We start from the raw sequence: 19,350 nt of genomic DNA, 5'->3' as shown, positions 1-19,350 counted from the left end.
CTGACCAAGCAAAAGAGTAAAGCAGAAACTAGGGGCCAGGTATATCCTTGAAAGGCCTGCCTCTAGTAACCTGCTTCCTCAATCAAGGGTCTACCTCCTAAAAGTTCCACAGCCTCCCCAATAGTGTCAGCAGCCAGGGAACAAGCCTGCAGAAGACATTTCAGATTCAGACCATAACAATGATCATTCATATCTTCTTCTAGGTACAAGCTCTCATTCTTTTCCTCCACCTCCCCTGTACTGGCTGGCTGTGTGTCAACTTGATACAAGCAAGAGTCATCAAAGAGGAAGGAGCCTCAGTTGAAGAAATGCCTCCATGTGATCCAGCTGTAAGGCATTTTCCCAATTAGTGATCAATAGGGGAGAGCCCAACCCATTGTGAGTAGAGTCATCCCTGGGCTGGCGATCCTGAGTTCTATAAGAAAGTACGTCGAGTAAGCCATAAGGAGCAAGCTAATAAGCAGCACTGTACTGGCTGGTTTTGTGTGTCAACTTGACATAGGCTGGAGTTATCACAGAAGGGAGCTTCATTTGGGGAAGTGCCTCCATGAGATCCAGCTGTGGAGCATTTTCTCAATTAGTGATCAAGGGGGTAGGGCCCCTTGTGGGTGGTGCCATCCCTGGGCTGGAAGTCTTGGGTTCTATAAGAGAGCAGGCTGAGCAAGCCAGGGGAAGCAAGCCAGCAAGGAACATCTCTCCATGGCCTCTGCACCAGCTCCTGCTTCCTGACCTGCTTGAGTTCCAGTCCTGGCTTCCTCTGGTGATCAACAGCCATGTGGAAGTAAGCTGAATAAACCCTTTCCTCCCCAACTTGCTTCTTGGTCATGATGTTTGTGCAGGAATAGAAACCCTGACTAAGACAACTATGAACTGGAAGTATAAGCTGAATAAACCCTTTCTTCCCCTACTTGCTTTTGGCCATGAAATTTTATTGCAGCAACAGAAATCCTAGCTAGGACATCCTCTATTTCTAGTCCAATCCCAAGACTCCTGTACTCAGTAAATATGGCAAGTCCAGCCACAAGACCTTTCATTATACTTCAGCTTCAGATGACATGAGGCTGCTTCTAGTTCAAAGTCACACCATTCAGAAGCTTTGCATCCCAGATTGACAATCACATTTTTTATTCATTATGAACCATTATTATTAGCACCAGTTTCTAAACCTCTGCCAAGTCTGGGAAGAGAGTCGTAAAGGCCTCACCATGCAGGCATACATTTCCTAAAGATAAGAATGCAACATCCCAGGTTACCTCTTCCCAGATGTTTGTGAAATAATTTTAACATTTTAACAGTTTTAATAGGAAATTTTCAAGTATTTTGTTTTGGAAGAAAAATCAGCAGTCCAGATTGGGAATAAAGCATGCCCTCTTTCACTGAGCTGTTTGTACTGTGGGTCAGCTTCCTCTCTGCCTCCCGCTTAAATTCCACCCCTGGGAAGCTCCTGAGGCCCAACTGTCATGGAGGTGGTATCATTTATGTTTATCTTCTTTCCCCTCTGACTAGCTTCTGGCTTCCACAACTCACAACAGTGATTAGGCCGTGGGATTCTCTTCTTGCACTGACCGCCTCAATCGAAGGTCTGGGATAAACACAGAAAAGAGAAGTTACTGCCTACCTTCTCACTTTCCTTTTGAGTTTCTAGACTCTCCCTTGACCTCCCCTCATTGGCTGTTGTCAGTAAATACTGTTTTCAAAAATAAGTGCAGGATTGGAGGGGTGGCTCAGTAGAAAGAGTGCTTGTACAATCATGAGGACCAGAGTTTGGATCCCAGAACCCATGTATCAAGCCAGGTTTCCCATACATGCCTATACACCCAGATGTCACAGGGAGGGACAGAGGCAGGGGGATCACTGGAGCTTGCTGACTCCTAGCCTAGCTAAGAAGAAAATGCAAGTCTCAGGTTTAGGGAAAGAACCTGTCAAAAAGGAATAGGTAGAGAGTGATAGTGGACACATAATTCCCTCTTCCGGTCTCCTTGCACATGTACGTGCGCGCACACACACGCGCGCACACACACACACACACACACACACCACACATACTAACATTCACACACAAAAATACATAGCTAGTCTAAAAGAATGAGCAGGTTTGTTTGTTTCCTCCCCAGGGTCCATTCCCTTTCTGGCAACAGACCCTGACTTGGGACACGGAGCTGGTTCTCAGTCCCTGTGACCTGTATGGTTTATCAACAGCACAGTAGCTGAAACATGTGACTTGGGTATGGCTATAGGCACGGCCACATTTTCATAGTCAGATCAATGGGCTTGTGGATGAACACACCAGACTGAATGCAACTGATGGGAAATTTCTAAACCCCCTACTCTTTCCTACCAGATTGGACCTGAAAAGCAGTGAGGTGTTAGCGATGTTATTGTGCCGTCCTTACACAGTGGCTGATGTGTAAAGAGCTATCATGTGACCTGAACAGACTGAAACAGAGTTCTAGTGACACCGTGAGCTTCTAGGCCAGAACAAAAGCAAAATCATCCGAGGTCAGGCTTTGCCGCTGAAGAGTGACAGCACAGCCTTCACTTTGGGCTATGTCACTGGGTCTCTGTCTGTGGCAGTTCTGGTTGGTACTCACCAGGAGCAGCACCAAGTTCCTCCAAATGCAGAGGGCTCTGTTGCTGAAAATAAAGAAAACAGACAGCCATGTCACTGGAGGGGGAAATGCAGACATTAAGTTTGTTGCACAGATAGTACAATCTGTGAGCCTGACATTATTTTAAAATGAAGGAGTAATGGTTGAGACGAGCTGACCACAGAAATATCCAAGGTGTTTAGATTTTAGTGACAGATACTGCATTCATTCCATAGATATTTACTGAGCATTCATGACATGCCAGCTAATATATTAGAATCTGGGGTCAGTTGAGATGGGGCAGTGATGACAGTATTAATTTACTCTGATAGTAAATTATGTTGTCAACATTCTGAGTTGAGCAGAGTTTACCTTTTACTGGTACATTCCAGGACACCAATTGTCATGGTTTGTATATACTTGGCCCAGAGACTGGCGCTATTAAAAGGTGTGACCCTGTTGGAGTAGGTGTGGCCTTGTTGGAGTAGGTGTGTCACTGTGGGTGTGGGCTTTAAGATCTTCATCCTAGCTGCCTGGAAGTCAGTATTCTGCTAGCAGCCTTCAGATAAAGATATAGAACTCTTAGTTCTGTCTGCCCCACACCTGCTGGGACACTGCCTTGATGATAAGAGACTGAACCCCTGAACCTGTAAGTCAGCCCCAATTAAATGCTGTCCTTTATAAGACTTGCCATGGTCATGGTGTCTGTTCACAGCAGTAAAACCCTAACTAAGACACACCAATGAAGATCGGCAAACAATCTTTTTTATACAGGGTTTCTCTGTATACCCCTGGCTGTCCTGGAACTCCCTCTGTAGACCAGGCTGGCCTTGAACTCAGAAATCTGCCTGCCTCTGCCTCCCAGGTGCTGGGATTAAAAGCATACACCACCACTGCCCAGCAAAATCACAGTTTTTAATACAATGTTTCATTCAATATCTGTTTTGGTACTCAAAAAACCCCCAAACAACTCGTGTCTACTAAACATGTCCAGAATGCAACCATGTCCAGGATACAGTGTTCAGTGAGGGGAAAGCTAGAATACCATTTGGATATCATGCTATGATTATAAAAATATGAAATCCGTACTTTCCATACTCCATTCATCAAAGTCTGGGGAGACAAAGGTGTGACTGCTGATGTCCCGGGTAAAGATCTGGAATAATGTGCACTAAAGGGCCAACTATTCAGTGGGATACTCTTGGTATTCCTGGGTGACTTCAAACAAGTGTGAACTCCAAGAGGGCAGCTCATTAGTCAGCTCACAGTGACCTATAACTTGGACCACAGCCTGCCATGTAGGCATTAAATAAACAATATATATACACATATGCATCATATGCATATACATATAATTAAAAGCACAGAAATGCTTGAGACAGAAAGTGAAGGGTCCTACACAGGTGGAGTGGAACACACCTGTAATCCCGGAACTCAAGAGGCTAGAACTTGAGCTATACAGCAAGAAAGCCTGTTACATAGAACCGCCCCCCCCCACACCCCTGAGTTTGGTGTCTGCTCTCCAATACACTTGTCACAAGGATGCAGGTGTGTGTCCCCAGGGCAGCTGTGGCCTCACCTCCACCTCTCTCCTTTCCAGGACAAGTGCACTGGGGTTGGCTCTCTTCTCCATATCCTGTAGCTTGGTTAATTTTTCTATCAGGAACATCTTATCTTTGCCCTCCTGCCAAGAAGGAAAAATTAAGGGTGAAGCATGGAAAACATGTGCCTGTGCGAGGTGAAGAAGGTATGAATAAAAAGGGATCCATGAGCTGGAAGGAAATGGCCGCCATACTTCTAATGAGAGAAGTTATCTGTGTTGGCTGAGATCTGTGCCTCAACAGTTCAAAGAGAATCAGAGGGAGTATTCCTTCTCCCAGGAAGCTGGAATCGCTCACCTGTGAGCCCTAAAGCAGGAAGGTATGAACTATTCCTCCTATGTGGGGAGCCAGGTGAGCATAGCCGTCTCCTCTATGCAGGCTCTATCACCCCAACTTCACACAGGCATGATTGTCCCAGCTTCACACAGGCATAAGCACTCCAACTTCATGCCTGTTTCTCCACTGATTTAAGCATCCTGCTTGTTAATTACCTCAACAACCTTAACCGTGTAAATGCCGCTCACACTAATATTCCTGTGGCTTCTGCCTCAAGATCACTTTCTACTTCCCTCCTTGCTGTTACATTCACCCACCAGACTTCCCCCAGAAGGAAGGACTGCCCCCAGGAATGATAATCTCTCAGGTAGTTGCTAAACCATCAGGAGTGCGGCCTATCCAGCAGAAGTGGGCTTCTGGGGGTGGGTCTTGGAGGTGACACCTGCTTCTGCTTCCAGCCCAACTTCTCTGCCTCCTGATCTGCCAACACGTGAGGGGTCTCATGCCACATGATGGCAGCATCATGAACTATGCCCTCTACTTTCCCTGCCATGATAGAAAGAAACTATGAGCCAACAAAAATACTTCCTCCTCCAGCTGCTTCTGGTTGAGTATTGTGTCACAGTGATGAGAGTGATAGTTAATGCGTAAACATATATATATCATATTTGCAGGGATGAAATGAGATTATATAAATGCCAATGGTGGCTGAAGCCATAGCTCCATCAGTGACATGCTCACAAGTGTGTTGCGTCACTGGAACCTATACAAAAAGGACAAGCATGGTGGCACGCACTTCTAATTTCAGCGGAGAGGAAGTGAAGGCAGGCAGGCCCCTGGGACTAACTGGCCAGCCTGCCTGCCATTTTTGGCAAGTTCCAGGCCACTGAAAGACCTTGTCTTATTCATTTATTTTTAAATGTGGACAGAGTCTGAGGAATGACACCTAAGGTTGTCCTCTGGCATGTACATACACATACATGTGTACCTGCACGCAAAAGTACATACATGTACACACATGCGTAGGTGATGATGCCTTGGAGATTCATTGTACTATTTAGTCTTTCTGTCTTGGAATATGTTTGGGAATTTCTATTATACTCCTGACAGAGGAGAGAGAGAGAGAAAGGAGGTATTACAGGAAAGGGGTACTGGGGAAAGGGGGGCCAGGTGAGCCTTACGTTGATGATCTGTTCATGGAGCAGCCGGATCATGACCTTCCTCCCCTCTGTGATCTGCCAGTAAAGATAGGTGATGATTCTGGAAGAGAAGAAAATGGCAGACACTCTTGACAGTGTTCTGAGGCTCTATGTTTTAGTGGGGTACAGAAGGACCAGAATATTTGCTTGCAAACAGGTTTTGACCCAAGTATGTCCCTGAGAAGTCAAAATCGGGTAGCAGGCTAAGGACTTTAGAGCAGTGGTTTTCAACTTGTGGGTCAAACCCATTTACACAGGGTTTACCTAAGATCATAAAAATATATAATGATTTTTTGTTGTTGTTGTTTTGTTTTTTCGAGATAGAGTTTCTCTGTGTAGCCCTGGCTGTCCTGGAATTCACTCTGTAGACCAGTGGGGCCTCGAACTCAGAAATCCACCTGCTTCTTCCTCCCAAGTGCTGGGATTAAAGGCGTGTGCCACCACTGCCCAGCTACATAATGATTTGTAATTACAGCTATGGAGTAGCAACAAAAATAATTGTATAGTTGGGTGTCACCACAACATGAGGAACTGTATTAAAGGGGAGAGGCATTAGCATTAGGAAGGTTGAAACCCACTGCTTTAGAGCAGTATTTTTTCAACATGGATGCACACCTGGGAGGTGGAAATAAGCCTCACATCATGGCTGGCCCTTAGATCAAGCAGGCAGACATTTTCTGGGCAAGGGACCAGGCATCCACATTTTTATTTTTTATTTTTGGGTTTTTTGAGACAAGGTTTCTCTGTATAGCCCTGGCTGTCCTGGAACTCACTCTGTAGACCAGGCTGGCCTCAAACTCAGAAATCCGCCTGCCTCTGCCTCCCAAGTGCTGGGATTAAAGGCATGCACCACCATGCCTGGCTCCACATTTTTAAAACATATAAAGTTTGAGTGTGTAGCCAGACTATGTGATTTGCACAAGTGCTGTTCAAACTTAAAGTGATGTACATTTCTTGGAATTTTTTTCTTTCTTTTGTATTTTGCAAACACATATTCCATGTATTTGGGTTTAGTAGAACTTAAGATTCTGCAGTGTGTGTGTGTGTGTGTGTGTGTGTGTGCACGTGCATGCACATTCCTGTGAATGCATGCATGGAAACCAGAGTTCAAAGTCTAGCATCCCACTGGATTGCTCTCCACCCTACTTTGTTCTTCAGACTCTCCCTGGAGCTTATACTCGCCAACTGGTGGGCCAGCTGGCCACTGAGCCTCGGAGATCCCTGTCTCTGCTCCCTAGTGTTATATTGTCATATCCGGCTTTTGGGGTCATGAACTTAGATACACATGCCCACGCAGAGAGGACTTTACCACTGAGCCATCCCAGCCCCCAGATTCTGTGTTTCTATCAAGCTTCTGGTGTAATAAACACAAGCACGTTGTATTTGTGTATGATTTCTGTACATAGCTTTAAAAACTCTTAAGATATTCCGAATGGTGAATGTCTTTTGAATTTACATCAGATGTTTGGTGGCTCCAGGCCTTAAAGATGGAGGACTAGTTATCACACAGATAAGGCATGGTTGAAGAGCTGGACATAGGCTGAAACAGGAGGATTGCAAATTCAAGGCCAGTCTGGCCCACATAACATTCTGTCTCAAATAAGGCAAGAGGTGGGCTGCTTAGTCCTTGTCTCTTGTGGCCTTATAGAGAGGGGAAGTGCTGGAAACAGAATTAAACACCAATAGCCAAAAACTGATAAAGAATGCTCTCCCATATACATTACCCTGGGCTTCCTGAGTTGCAACCTTTATCATAAACTGGACATCATAAGTAGATAATTTCTGAGCTCTGCTAATCATTTTAGCAAATTATTAGCTATGAGGAGGAGATTATGGCACCCTTCAAAGTCCAGTCAGAACTACAGGTGACACTTGGGTCTTGAACCTGGCATCTAAACTGCACTTTGTAGGACCGAGCCCTTAACTTGTGAGGTTGATGCCATCCAGGTCCAGGCTCAGAACTGACTGAGACAGTAGGCTAGGTAGCGGGTGCCTGTGGTGTTGAAGGATTGCTTTGTGTCAGAAAAATCTTCTCCCTGTCACATCCACATTTGGTGTCAGAAAAACAAAGGGAGACAGCAACAGGGCCAGTGAAGGAGAAGAGCGGCAGAGGCAGCAGGTCTGGAGACCGGTTTACCATTCTAAAGTGCCAGTCACAGCTGCTGCTGCTGTAGTGTGGGGGAGGGGGCATCATGGAGAGCTAGGAGCCTCTGCCTCCACTATCAGGCTCTGCAACGTGGAGCCTGTAACAGCATCCAACCTATGACTGACTTATTGCCCTTATCTGCAAAGCACAGATACATGGATTACATTGTTCTGTAATCCATGGCTGACTCTTAACGGTCTGAGCCCTTGAGTTCTGTGTCTCTTGACAAGGAGCAGGCCTGTCTAATGCCATGGGGGCTAAGCTGCAGCAAGCTGGCCAACCAGTTCTTCTGTGCAGGAAAGTGAACCCAGCGTGTATGACTCTTCATAAGAAGGCAGAAATGGATAGTTTTAAAAATTAAAATGCAAAACCCCTAAATGTCAACAAAGTCTGGGCCAGTTTTCTATCTCGTAGCCTCCAAAGGAAATTTTCTGAGAATTCTCACACATTTTCATTCTTTTTAAAAATTGTATTTTGATATTCTTTGGTGTTTTTTTTTTTTTTTTCTAGTACTGAGGATTAAATGCACATGTTAGTCAGGCTCATGCCCTAGCCCTGAGCTAGATCCCCGGCAAAAAGGGAGAAAGTAAGTATGCTATCTTTGTAGAGCATACAAAAAAGCTTAGATATGAAAATATTAAATGTGGCTGGAGTGATGGCTCAGCCATTAAGAGTACTGACTGCTCTTCCAGAGGTCCTGAGTTCAATTCCCAGCAACCACATGGTGGCTCACAATCATCTGTTATCCGATGCCCTCTTCTGGTGAGTCTGAAGACAGCAACAGTGTCCTCATAAATATTAAAAATTTATACTAAATATTAATATCTTTAAAATATTAAATATTTATATAATATGCTTATATAAACTTACCATTTACTTAATAATATAATATTTGTTATATTAAATATTAAACAAAAATATTAAATGACATTTTATAGACTATTCAAGGGCTATTCAAGGGCTGGTGAGATGGCTCAGCAGGTAAGAGCACTGACTGCTCTTCTGAAGGTCCTGAGTTCAAATCCCAGCAACCACATGGTGGCTCACAACCACCTGTAATAATATCTGCTCTTCTGGTGTGTCTGAAGATAGCTACAGTGTACTTAAAATTATAATAGTAAGTAAATCCTTGGGCAGGAGCAAGCAGTACTGGAGCGAGCAGAGGTCCTAAGTTCAATTCCCAGCAACCACATGATGGCTCCTCACAACCATCTGTACAACTACAGTGTACTCATATACATTAAATAAATAAATAAATATTTAAAAAAATAAAAAAGAAAACTATTCAAGGGAAGAGTTGAGACCATCCTGGCTTCACTGCTCTGCATCCCAAATGAACATCCCTAGGACCATGGTCATCTCATGTCAACACAGGGTTCCTAAGAACCTTTAGCTTCTCCCCCTTTCACCTCCAGAGGAACCCCACTTACAGCACAATGAGGGTGAGGATGAAGAAGAAGTGCACACTTCCAATGAGGTTCTGGTAGATCCAGACGACCCACAGGTAGCCAGGCCTGTGGCTCAGGGTGTCGATCCAGCTGTAGATGGATTGGATGAAGGAAGGCAGACTTCGGAACGGGCCGCAGTCAGCTGAAGGTTTCAATCTGAAGACAAAACCGGGAAACCATCTGCTGCCTGAGACTCTGATGCAGGCATTTCGGAATCAAGGGGTCCCTTCTGGGCTTGGGCTCTAGACACAGAAAACCTTGCCGTCTCTCTCCACACTCTACTTCCGTGGAAGGCGTTCTCACTCAGCCTTGCCTGGTGTTGCCTGCTGCCTGAGGACCAACCCTCAGAGCAGTGGTATCACCCACTACAGCGGCCAATCCAGACTCCAGGCAATGACCTAGCATAACAGCATCTTGGGAGCAATCAGAGAGGTTTTTTTTTGGCAATGAGATTTAAGACCCACCAAGAGGGAAGCTCGTTAGCTATGGAAGCCACGTGTGACATTGCGTTCGGCTGCTGTCAGCTATTACAGATGAGTAGAAACTAGAAGATTAAGAAGGTGTGTGAGGGGCTGGTGAGGTGGCTCAGTGGGTAAGAGCACTGACTGCACTTCTGAAGGTCCTGAGTTCAAATCCCAGCAACCACATGGTAGCTCACAACCACCCGTAATGAGACCTGACACCCTCTCTGGTGTGTCTGAAGGCAGCTACAGTGTACTTAGGCATAATAATAAATGATTTTTTTTTTTTAAAAAGGTGAGTGTGAGTGTATGTGAGTGTGTGTGAGTGTATGTGTGAGAGTGTGTGTGAGTATGTGTGAGTATAGAGATGACTCAGCCGTTAAGAGCACTGACTGCTCCTCCAGAGGTCCTGAGTTCAATTCCCAGAAACCACAGAGTGGCTCACAATCATTTGTAATGGGATCCAATGCCTTTGGTGTGTCTGAACACAACAACAGTATACTCACATACATAAAATAAATATTGTTTAGAAAAAGAAGAAGAAGAGAGAGTGGGAAATAGATATGACAAAAGAAGTGGGGATTGGGAGAGGGTAAGTGACTCAGAGGTTCAGAACATTTGCTATGCTTGCAGAGGATCAGGGTTTAGTTCCCAGCCCCCACATAGTGTCTCAAAACCATCTATAGCAATTTCAGAAAAGCTGAGGCCCTCTTTTATTCTCTGCAGGCAGCAGGGAAACACATGGTACACATACACACAAAAAAAGTTCCTATATACAAACTGTGAACCATGGAATGATGGACGGACATGTGGGCCCCATAGAGGAAAGGGACAAGGGACCAGCAGCAGCCAGGGGTGTCTAGGATGCTTAGACGAGTTGACCTCGGAGCTGAGACTCAAATGGGGAGAGCACTTCAGAGAGAGGATGCTGACCATGTGGAAAGGGACTCACTGGGCCCTAGAAATGGAGCAGGAGCTTTGGGGTCACAGTGAGATCGTGTCCAAGGGAGAAGCCAGCTCAGCCAGGACCTCTGGCTCACTTCAGTCAAGTTTCCTTCTCCTTGTGGAGGAAGTGGCCTCTCCCAGTTTGGGAAGCTTGAAGACTTGGCAGAAGGGGGAAAATGGTTTCTAAATATGGTGTAGGATGTACAGAATAAATCCAGGGTAGGATGGATTCCTTCCATTGGTCCTTGTATCTGTGGGCTACCCCAGGAACATGAGCTGAGCTCTGTCTTAAGCACAGTCTCTATTCTCATGTTTACCATCTGAGAGTCTTACTGACTCTGGGGAGACTTCCTCTGCCAGGAAAAGCCTAGGAAGCATGACTTCTTATGCAGACAGATACCCCAAACCTAGCCACAGCACAGCACCTCTTTTAACAAGCTTTCATGGTTGGAGCATGTTCCCAGGCTCCGATCACCCCATGGTCAGGATCTCGATGACCTGTAATAGCCCCCAAGGCTGTAGAACCTTCTAAAAAGACCCAAAGTGGCTATCCCTAGCCTTGCTGCCTTGCCTTGTCTGTTCCTTCTCCTAGAAACTGCAGTAAAGGCTCTTGTCTGTCAGTCCACCTCCCTCCTGACTACCCGGTCTGCCTTTCCCTCATGTGGCCCTGCATACCATGGAGAACCTTCCCTTCTTGGGAGCTGTGGATAACAATCTGTGATTTCAGTGGCAACTGTCTTCATATCTGGATGATTAAACCCATGTTTAAAAACAGACATCTATCCACCCCATCACTAAAACGTCAGCCTAGGCCACAGTCCCTACCTCCAGATGGTGATAGCCAGGGTGCACAGCACTCCCGTGAAGGACGGGAAGAAGAGCAAGAAAATGAAGAAGGTTATCATCTGGGAGGCCCGCCAGGCCTTGCTTGGAGGCTGGAAGTTCATCATCAAGCTGACCTGAGGAGAGAGATGGAAGTCCTTCCACCTGCTGCCACGGAACAACCCCTAGGACCCCACCAAGGGCCAATTCTCCCACCATCTACTTACAGCCTCCTGGTTTTTGGCTTCCTGACCCCTTCCCACAGCCCTTTCCCAGCTGGGAAATCCCCCTGCCCCAAGGTCATAAGTTACCAAAGGAAAGTAATTGGTTGTAACTTGGGTCCAACTCACATTTTTCACATAGAACATAATGAAGAGAGTGATCATTTGGATAAAAGGCAGCAGAGGACAGAAGAAAATTCCAAGCCTGTGAGGAAAACAGGAGTGTCAGAGATCTGGGGCAACATGAGAACAGGGTGCAGAGGCAAGGGAGAGAATAGTGTCTCCCTGAAATTCATATATGAAGTCCTAACACACACACACACACACACACACACACACACACCCCACAGCACCTCACAACATGACTGGATTTAGAGGCAGAGTTGTTAAAACAGGAATTACATTGGAATGGGGTGGGCTCGTGGTCACTATGGTAGGCTCTAATTTAGTATGAGTACTGTCCTTAAGACAATTGAGTAGGACACAAACAGGTGGAAAACTGTGTGAAGACACAGGGAAGGTGAGGCTAGCTGTAAGCTAGAGAGAGAGACGGGGGCAAACCCTGACCTTGTGGGCTTGGGAAGGAACCACTTGCCAACACTGTGACTGCGGTATTTCGTTGTGGTAAGTGTTCCTTTAGGTGTGTAGTGTCATAGGAGACTAATGCAGAGGGGGGATCATTTGAATAGCAGCAGACTAGAGACATCCCACCATGGCTACTCCCTCCTCAGATCTGGGAAGGCTTTGCAGAGAGAAAGAACATCTCTCTACCCTGCCACAGAGCCACTAAACCATCAGAGGCCCTTCAACATGCCCTAATCTAGTGTGTCTCAAATGTGAGGTCATCCTTCCCATGTGTGGCCCCCATCCTTTCCATGGTACATGAGAAGGCCCGCAGGGACTAGACAATAAAGTGCACTAAGTTACAGGTCAGAAAGTCTTTCCAACTCTCTTGCAGTATTCCCAAGGAAGCTTGGTGCCTGGATGGGTTTAACACCTAACATCTGTCAACCCCCACACTTTAAATTTTTTAATGTTTACCTATGTGTGTATAGCATATGTGTGTGCAATGAATGCACACATATGTATGCAGAATCAAAGAAGGACATTGGGTGTCCTCTCCCATCACTTTTCATCTTACTCTTTTGAGATGTAGGGAGAGGGTCTCCCACCAAACATGGGCCTAGGCTGGTGGCCAGCAATATCCCTAAAAATCTCTGTCTCCCTGCAACACAGCGCTGAGGTTGGAGAGGCACACGTGGCCATAGTGGCTTACATGTGGGTGCTGAGATGTGAACTCAGGTTCTTATGCCTACACAGCCAAAGCATTCTTAACCACTGGAGCACTTTCCCCACCTACACACCCATAAAGAGCAGTCTTTAAACTGACAGTCTCAGAAGACAGGAACATATAGGCAGGGTCTAAGGACTGTTTGGGACAGGGTTGCTTCAATTCTCCCAATAACTTATGATTTATATAGCCTGGCACTAGTTTTCCATTTATGATAGTAAAATAAAGATGGTTTAAAATATATTTGAGTAGTTTCTTGGCTTGTATGGGTATTTGAAATGAACACATATCTAAAGATTCAAAGCTAACATGGAAGGAGACATTCAGGGGGAGGGAGATAAAAAGCAGTAGCGAAGTAAAGGGGGAAGGAGATTAATGAAACAAGAAAGGTTAAGTGTGGTAAGGTATGGGAGGGCAAGGGAAAGGCAGGAGTAAGGAGAGCAATAACTAAAATAAAGACCTTCTGGCAGCCGGGCGGTGGTGGCGCACACCTTTAATCCCAGCACTTGGGAGGCAGAGGCAGGCGGATCTCTGAGTTCGAGGCCAGCCTGGTCTACAGAGTGAGTTCCAGGACAGCCAGGGCTACACAGAGAAACCCTGTCTCAAAAAAAAAAAAAAAAAAAAAAAAAAAAAAAAAAAAAAAAAAAAAAAAAAAAGACCTTCTGGAAAAGTCTTATGAAAAATGACTACTGAAGAAGCTTCTAAGCTATAAGCATACACATGTATAAAAAGAGTTGAAAGGGAGTTACCTTGTAATGAGGTGGCAATGCCTCTGCTCTGCTCAACACCACAGAACAACAAATAACCACCCCCCATGCTAGGAATGGGTTACCTCTATTGGAGTCCCATGGACACCCTCCAATATTACAGGTTATTGCCAGTGCTCTTGGCCACTTCCCAGGGATTGATGGTAAGCTCCTATTGCTGAAGACATCATAACATGGAGAAATTGAGCTGGTGTTCATCTGGACACTTAATAATGCTTACTGCTAACTTTCCTAGTGCTAGAAGGTGCTGTGCAGGCTCCCAAAGAAGGAAAGTAATCACCAGTCTCACCCAGTTGTGGGCCCTGGAAGCTACAGTAATGACTGGCCTGGCATGTATGTACATGCCCATTGGTGCAATAGTGCTACAACTGTTATAGAAGTAACCAACCACTCACTGACTGGACTTCAGGTCTGCCCACAAGGTGAAACCTATCCCTGGAACTTGTATTTGGGACTAACAGCATGTGACTAGACAGATCATAGCTCCAACTGCTATTACTCTGATAAGTGGGCACAGTGTTAAGCTGAGTCCTAATGATTTACTGTCATGCCCATAATCAGGGCATCTCTCAAGTCTCAGCAGAGAAGCTTCCTTTTGCAGTGATGGTGACTAACAGAGACCCACAACTGGTCAAGGTGCAGAGAAAAAGACCTCACAGTGCTTAGCCCTACATCGGACATCTGTATCCCACCTCCTTCTTCCAAGGCTCATGGGTAATTGTAGTAAGATGTGTAGAAAGGCTGTAAGAGCCAGGGACAATGGATGACCACAATGAAATTGTTTTTCAGATACACCAGGGCAGGCAGTCACACATATGAACTCACAGCAGTTGTGACTACACGCACTACACGCACAAGACCTGCACAAGCTCAAGCCTGGAGAAGGGAAGTAGGCATGACGTCCCACTCTCAGCTGAGGAGCTAGTGGAAATGGACAGCTAGCAGGGGATGTAGAGGTAACTTTCTTTTAAGCGTGTGGCCCTTACTAGGTCTAACATGCTTCAGTGGTTAGTCACATATGCAAGTGTATATAGGGAGTCTTAATAGGACTTAGAAAAAATAAAGACAAAGTTGATTAGCTATGGAATGGGGGTTGACTCTGAGGGGGGGTGGGAGAGGAAGGTGAATATCATCAAGATATAATATATGAAATTCTCAAATAATAAATACAACTTTTATGTATTTTGTGTATATGAGTAAATGTTTTATGGATTTGAATAAAAAAAGGAAAGAATTTAAAAGAAAATATTAATCGGGTGATGTGTGGGTGTGCTAACAAGCTGGTAGGCAGTAGTGCTGTGCAAAGGCTGGGAGGCATATTTTCCTTACCTTACCATCACACCCACCTGCCACACTCACTCTCCTTGGTGATCACACTGGGTTTTTTGTTTTTGTTTTTGTTTTTAACTCATCTTTAAGGACAATTTTTACAGTTGGGGATATAGCTAAGAAGTAGAGCCCTTGCCTAGCAAGCACACAACCCTAGGCTTGATCTCAATGTTGAAAGGGGAAAAATGGGGGGTGGAATGGGGAGAATATCCTAAAATCTAAAAAGACTAAATCTGTAATTTGTATGGAGAAAGAAAAAAATACCATTTTCTTTTTTTAAAAGATTATTTATTTATTTATTATATCTAAGTACACTGTAGCTGTCTTCAGGCACACCAGAAGAGGGTATCAGATCTCATTACGGATGGTTGTGAGCCACCATGTGGTTGTTGGAATTTGAACTTAGGACCTTCAGAAGAGCAGTCAGTGCTCTTAACCACTGAGCCATCTCTCTATCCCCCAAAATACCATTTTCAACTGTGCTTATCAGTGGGCAGCTCAAAAAATTCCAGAGAGTAGAATGGCTGAGTCCATGCATGGTGGCACACACCTTTAATCCCAGCACTTGGGAGGCAGAGACAGGTGGATCTCTGTGAGTTCAAGAACAGCCTGGTCTACAGAGTGAGTTCCAGGTCAGGTGGGCTACAAAATGAGACACTGTCTCAATCAATCAATTAATCAATCAGTCAGTCAATCATACTGGCCAGTGTGTGTGTGTGTGTGTGTGTGTGTGTGTGTGTGTGTGTGTGTGTATGTAGATGGCTGTTGTATATGCAAACTTGTGTGTTTGTGCATTTGTTGGTGATATAGGCGTGTGTGGACATAGGGCACACATGTAGAGATCAGAGATCAACTTCAGGCCTTGTCCTCAAACATCCTCTATCTTCTTTCAAGGCAAGATCTCTCATCTGGCTATTTCTTTTTTTCTTTCTTCTTTTTTTTTTTTAAAGAGATTTATTTATTATTTATTTATTACAAGTACACTGTAGCTGTCTTCAGGCACACCAGAAGAGGGCATTAGATCTCATTATGGGCGGTTGTGAGCCACCATGTGGTTGGTGGGATTTGAACTCATGACCTTCGGAAGAGCAGTCGGTGCTCTTCCCCAGTGAGACATCTCACCAGCCCTCATCTGGCTATTTCTAAATGTAACTCTCCTTGCTTGCCTTGCCACTTACATTTCAAATGGTTGGCAGCTGGAGAGCCCAAGTTTAGGATTTCAAGGCTGTTCTAAGGTAGACGCTCCTTATTTTTACCCAGGTTGGGTAATTTACCGCCCATTTTCTTTTCAGTAGAGATATTTTATTACTATTTTTAAAAAACTCTGTTATTCCAGGAATCACAAGCTCTGTTAGTACAGGCTGGGTCCCTTCCATTCCCTCTTTTGACAGAGCAGGCTGATACCTCACATGAACTTAGTTAGGTGCCTTTCTCTTTGAATTCTTTCTTTCCTTCTATTACATTTTTCTTTATCCACTTCAGGAAATTCCTTCTTCTCTCAGAGTGCTTCAGCATACAAAGAACACTGCCCTTGCTTTGTGCCAACAGTGCCAACTGCATGTTGGGCAACCTTCAGGTGCTCTCTGTTTTACTCTGATTACATTTATGGGGTGCTCTCTTTTGAAGAGTACATCAGGAGTAGCTCTAGTTTGTCAACTTGACATAGTCTGGAGTCATCTTTGAGAGGCAAGCCTTAGTTAAAGTCTGGCCTCTGGGTGTGTCTGGGTGGGACTGTCTTGATTGGTAACTGATGCAGGAGGGTCCAGCCCACTGTATGTGGTACCATCCTTAGGCAGGTGGTCTTGGGTCGTCTAAGAAATCGAGCTATGATAATCCTTAACAACAATCGATGTGTCCTTAACAGACAAGCATTTGTCCATATAGGTAAGTGTAGTTTTTGCCCTTCTTCAAAGAAACTTCTCTGCAACGCATGGAGATTGCTACAGAAAAATCACAACCAATCAAACTGTAGAGTTGTGGAGCCCAGTTCCAATAGATATGTCTACAAAACACTCCCATACCTAAGACTCAGGCTGTGTTGCAGAAGAGTGGGGGAAAGAATTTAAGAGCCAACGGATCAGAGAGTGTGCTGTGATAGTGTGTCTCCTAGTAATGTCAGAAGATACACTCATAGATCTCGCCACACAAAACTCTGGTATTGATTCCATCATGTTAAAATAATAAGTAAGGAAAGACTCTTGGGCTGCTCTAAGGTTTCTAAGTGTGCCTGTAGGAAAGGAGGGATGCCAGGAGCTAGGAGGGATATCTCAGTGGTGAAACACTCGGCTATCATGCATGAGGACCTGGGTTTGATCCCCAGCACCACCACCGAAACAGAGCAGAATGAAATTCCATAATACAACTATCTGACTATCCTTAAACACCTAATCTAGGGAGGGAGAGAGGAAGGCAGGGAGGAAAGCAGAGGAGAGAGGGGCAGAAGGAAGGAGGGAGGGAGGGAGCAAGAGAAGGAGGGAAGGGGGAGAGAGAAAACCTTTAGAACAGGGATAAGAAACAAGCAGTCCTCCACCTTCATTCTCTCTGTGGAGATTTGAGTGCAATTAAGTTTTCCACTGTGAGAGAGGAGGGTGAATTCACTGAAAGACAAACCAATACTGGGGACACTGGAGACTCAAGAGTGGAGTTTGGACCACATACTATATATAGTTCAAGGCCAGATCTTTGAAGAGATTATGTATGAAATCTTCAGTGTTTTAAGTATTGCTGATTGGACTGGGCATGGTGGGAGGCAGGGAACGATGTATCTCTGTGAGTTCCAGGCCAGCCTGGTCTATATAGTGAGTTCTGGGTCAGCCATAGTTACATAGTGCTATCTTGCTCTAAGCTGCCTCAAACAAGCAAGCAAGCAAACAAACAAAGAACAATATATATAAGGGGCTGGGGAGATGGCTCAGTGATTAAGAATATTGACTGCTCTTTCAGAGGATCCAGGTTCAATTCCCAGCACCTATATGGCTGCTGATAACTATCTAATTGCAGTTCCAGGGCATCTGATGCCCTCTTCTGCCCTCTGCAGGCAATGCACACACATGGCATACATACATCCAAGAAAAACATCCATATACATAACATAAAATAAAAAGTATTGATAATTTATTTACTAATCTGGAACACTATGACAAAACACCTTAAGCTGGTTAACTTTAGAACAACATAGGTTTACTGCTCAAAATTTGAGAGGCCCAAAGTCCAAGATTGAGGGGCTGGCAAACTCACTTCCTGGTTCATGGATGGAGCCTTCTCACTATCCTCACATGATAGAAGGATCTAGAAGCCTCTCTTGGCCCTCTTTTATAAGGGCCCATAATGGTGGCTCCACTTTAAGGCCAAATCTCACTCTAATTCTATCACATTGGTGATTCTGTTTCAGTGTAAGAATTACATGGAGGTGGGGTCACAGCATAATTGGTAAAGTGCCCATCTGTTAAGTAAGTAAGTAAGAGTTCGAGCCCAAGCTGGCGAGGTGGCTCAGTGGGTAGAGTACTGACTGCTCTTCCAAAGGTCCTGAGTTCAGATCCCAGCAACCACATGGTGGCTCACAACCACCCGTAATGAGATCTGATGCCCTCTTCTGGTGTGTCTGAAGACAGCTACAGTGAATTACACCGGAGCGAGTGGGGAGGAGCCAGAGCAAGTGGGGCTGTCCTGAGTTCAATTCCCAGCAGCCACATGATGGCTTACAGCCATCTGTACAGCTACAGTGTACTCATACAAATAAAATAAAAAAATCTTTAGAAAAAAAAAAAGAGTTCGAGCCCTAGAACCTATATTTTAAAAGCCAAGCATGATAGCATGTGATATATTGCTAGACCTGAATAGGCAGAGATGAGGGCTCCCAAGGGTTCCTTCAACTGCCTAACCTACTGGGTAAGTTCCAATGAAAGACCCTATCTAAAAAAAATTAAAAAAAAAAAAAAACACCAGTAGACAGTTTGTAAGGCACAAGATTTTTCTCTGGTCTCCATATATATGCACACATACATGTATCTACACACATATGAACAAGCTCACACTCATGTATACAAACACATACACACAGACAAACACAGAGAAAGCATTTTAGGGAAAGACAACCTGTTCAACACTACAGGGAGTGATCCAGTGTTTTAGAAAAAGCACTATGGAAGGGGTGGAAGGGGAGGGTGTGATGGTGGGAGAGTGTGATGGTGGAGGGAGTGATGATGGAGGGAGTGATGATGGAGGGAGTGATGGGGAGGGTGTGATGGGGAGGGTGT

General features: G+C 45.0%; 1 protein-coding gene across 2 annotated transcripts in view; it reads right to left on the bottom strand.

The window, feature by feature from the left end:
• Nucleotides 1-1,103: 1,103 nt before the first annotated feature.
• Nucleotides 1,104-19,350, bottom strand: part of Tmc5 (transmembrane channel like 5) — an 82,025-nt gene continuing 63,778 nt past the window's right edge. For both annotated transcript variants that reach the window (XM_031388044.1, XM_031388043.1), the window contains 7 exons: nucleotides 11,837-11,912; nucleotides 11,490-11,623; nucleotides 9,241-9,414; nucleotides 5,647-5,725; nucleotides 4,168-4,272; nucleotides 2,592-2,634; nucleotides 1,104-1,582 (listed from right to left, as the gene is read on the bottom strand). In XM_031388044.1, the coding sequence (XP_031243904.1) occupies nucleotides 1,536-1,582; nucleotides 2,592-2,634; nucleotides 4,168-4,272; nucleotides 5,647-5,725; nucleotides 9,241-9,414; nucleotides 11,490-11,623; nucleotides 11,837-11,912 (658 nt within the window). In that variant the 3' untranslated portion in view covers nucleotides 1,104-1,535. The remainder of the gene's footprint in view (nucleotides 1,583-2,591; nucleotides 2,635-4,167; nucleotides 4,273-5,646; nucleotides 5,726-9,240; nucleotides 9,415-11,489; nucleotides 11,624-11,836; nucleotides 11,913-19,350) is intronic.

The sequence above is a fragment of the Mastomys coucha genome, unplaced genomic scaffold (genome assembly GCF_008632895.1).
Source record: "Mastomys coucha isolate ucsf_1 unplaced genomic scaffold, UCSF_Mcou_1 pScaffold21, whole genome shotgun sequence".
NCBI classification, from domain to species: Eukaryota; Metazoa; Chordata; class Mammalia; order Rodentia; family Muridae; genus Mastomys; species Mastomys coucha.
This window is presented reverse-complemented; position numbering and strand designations above follow the sequence as displayed.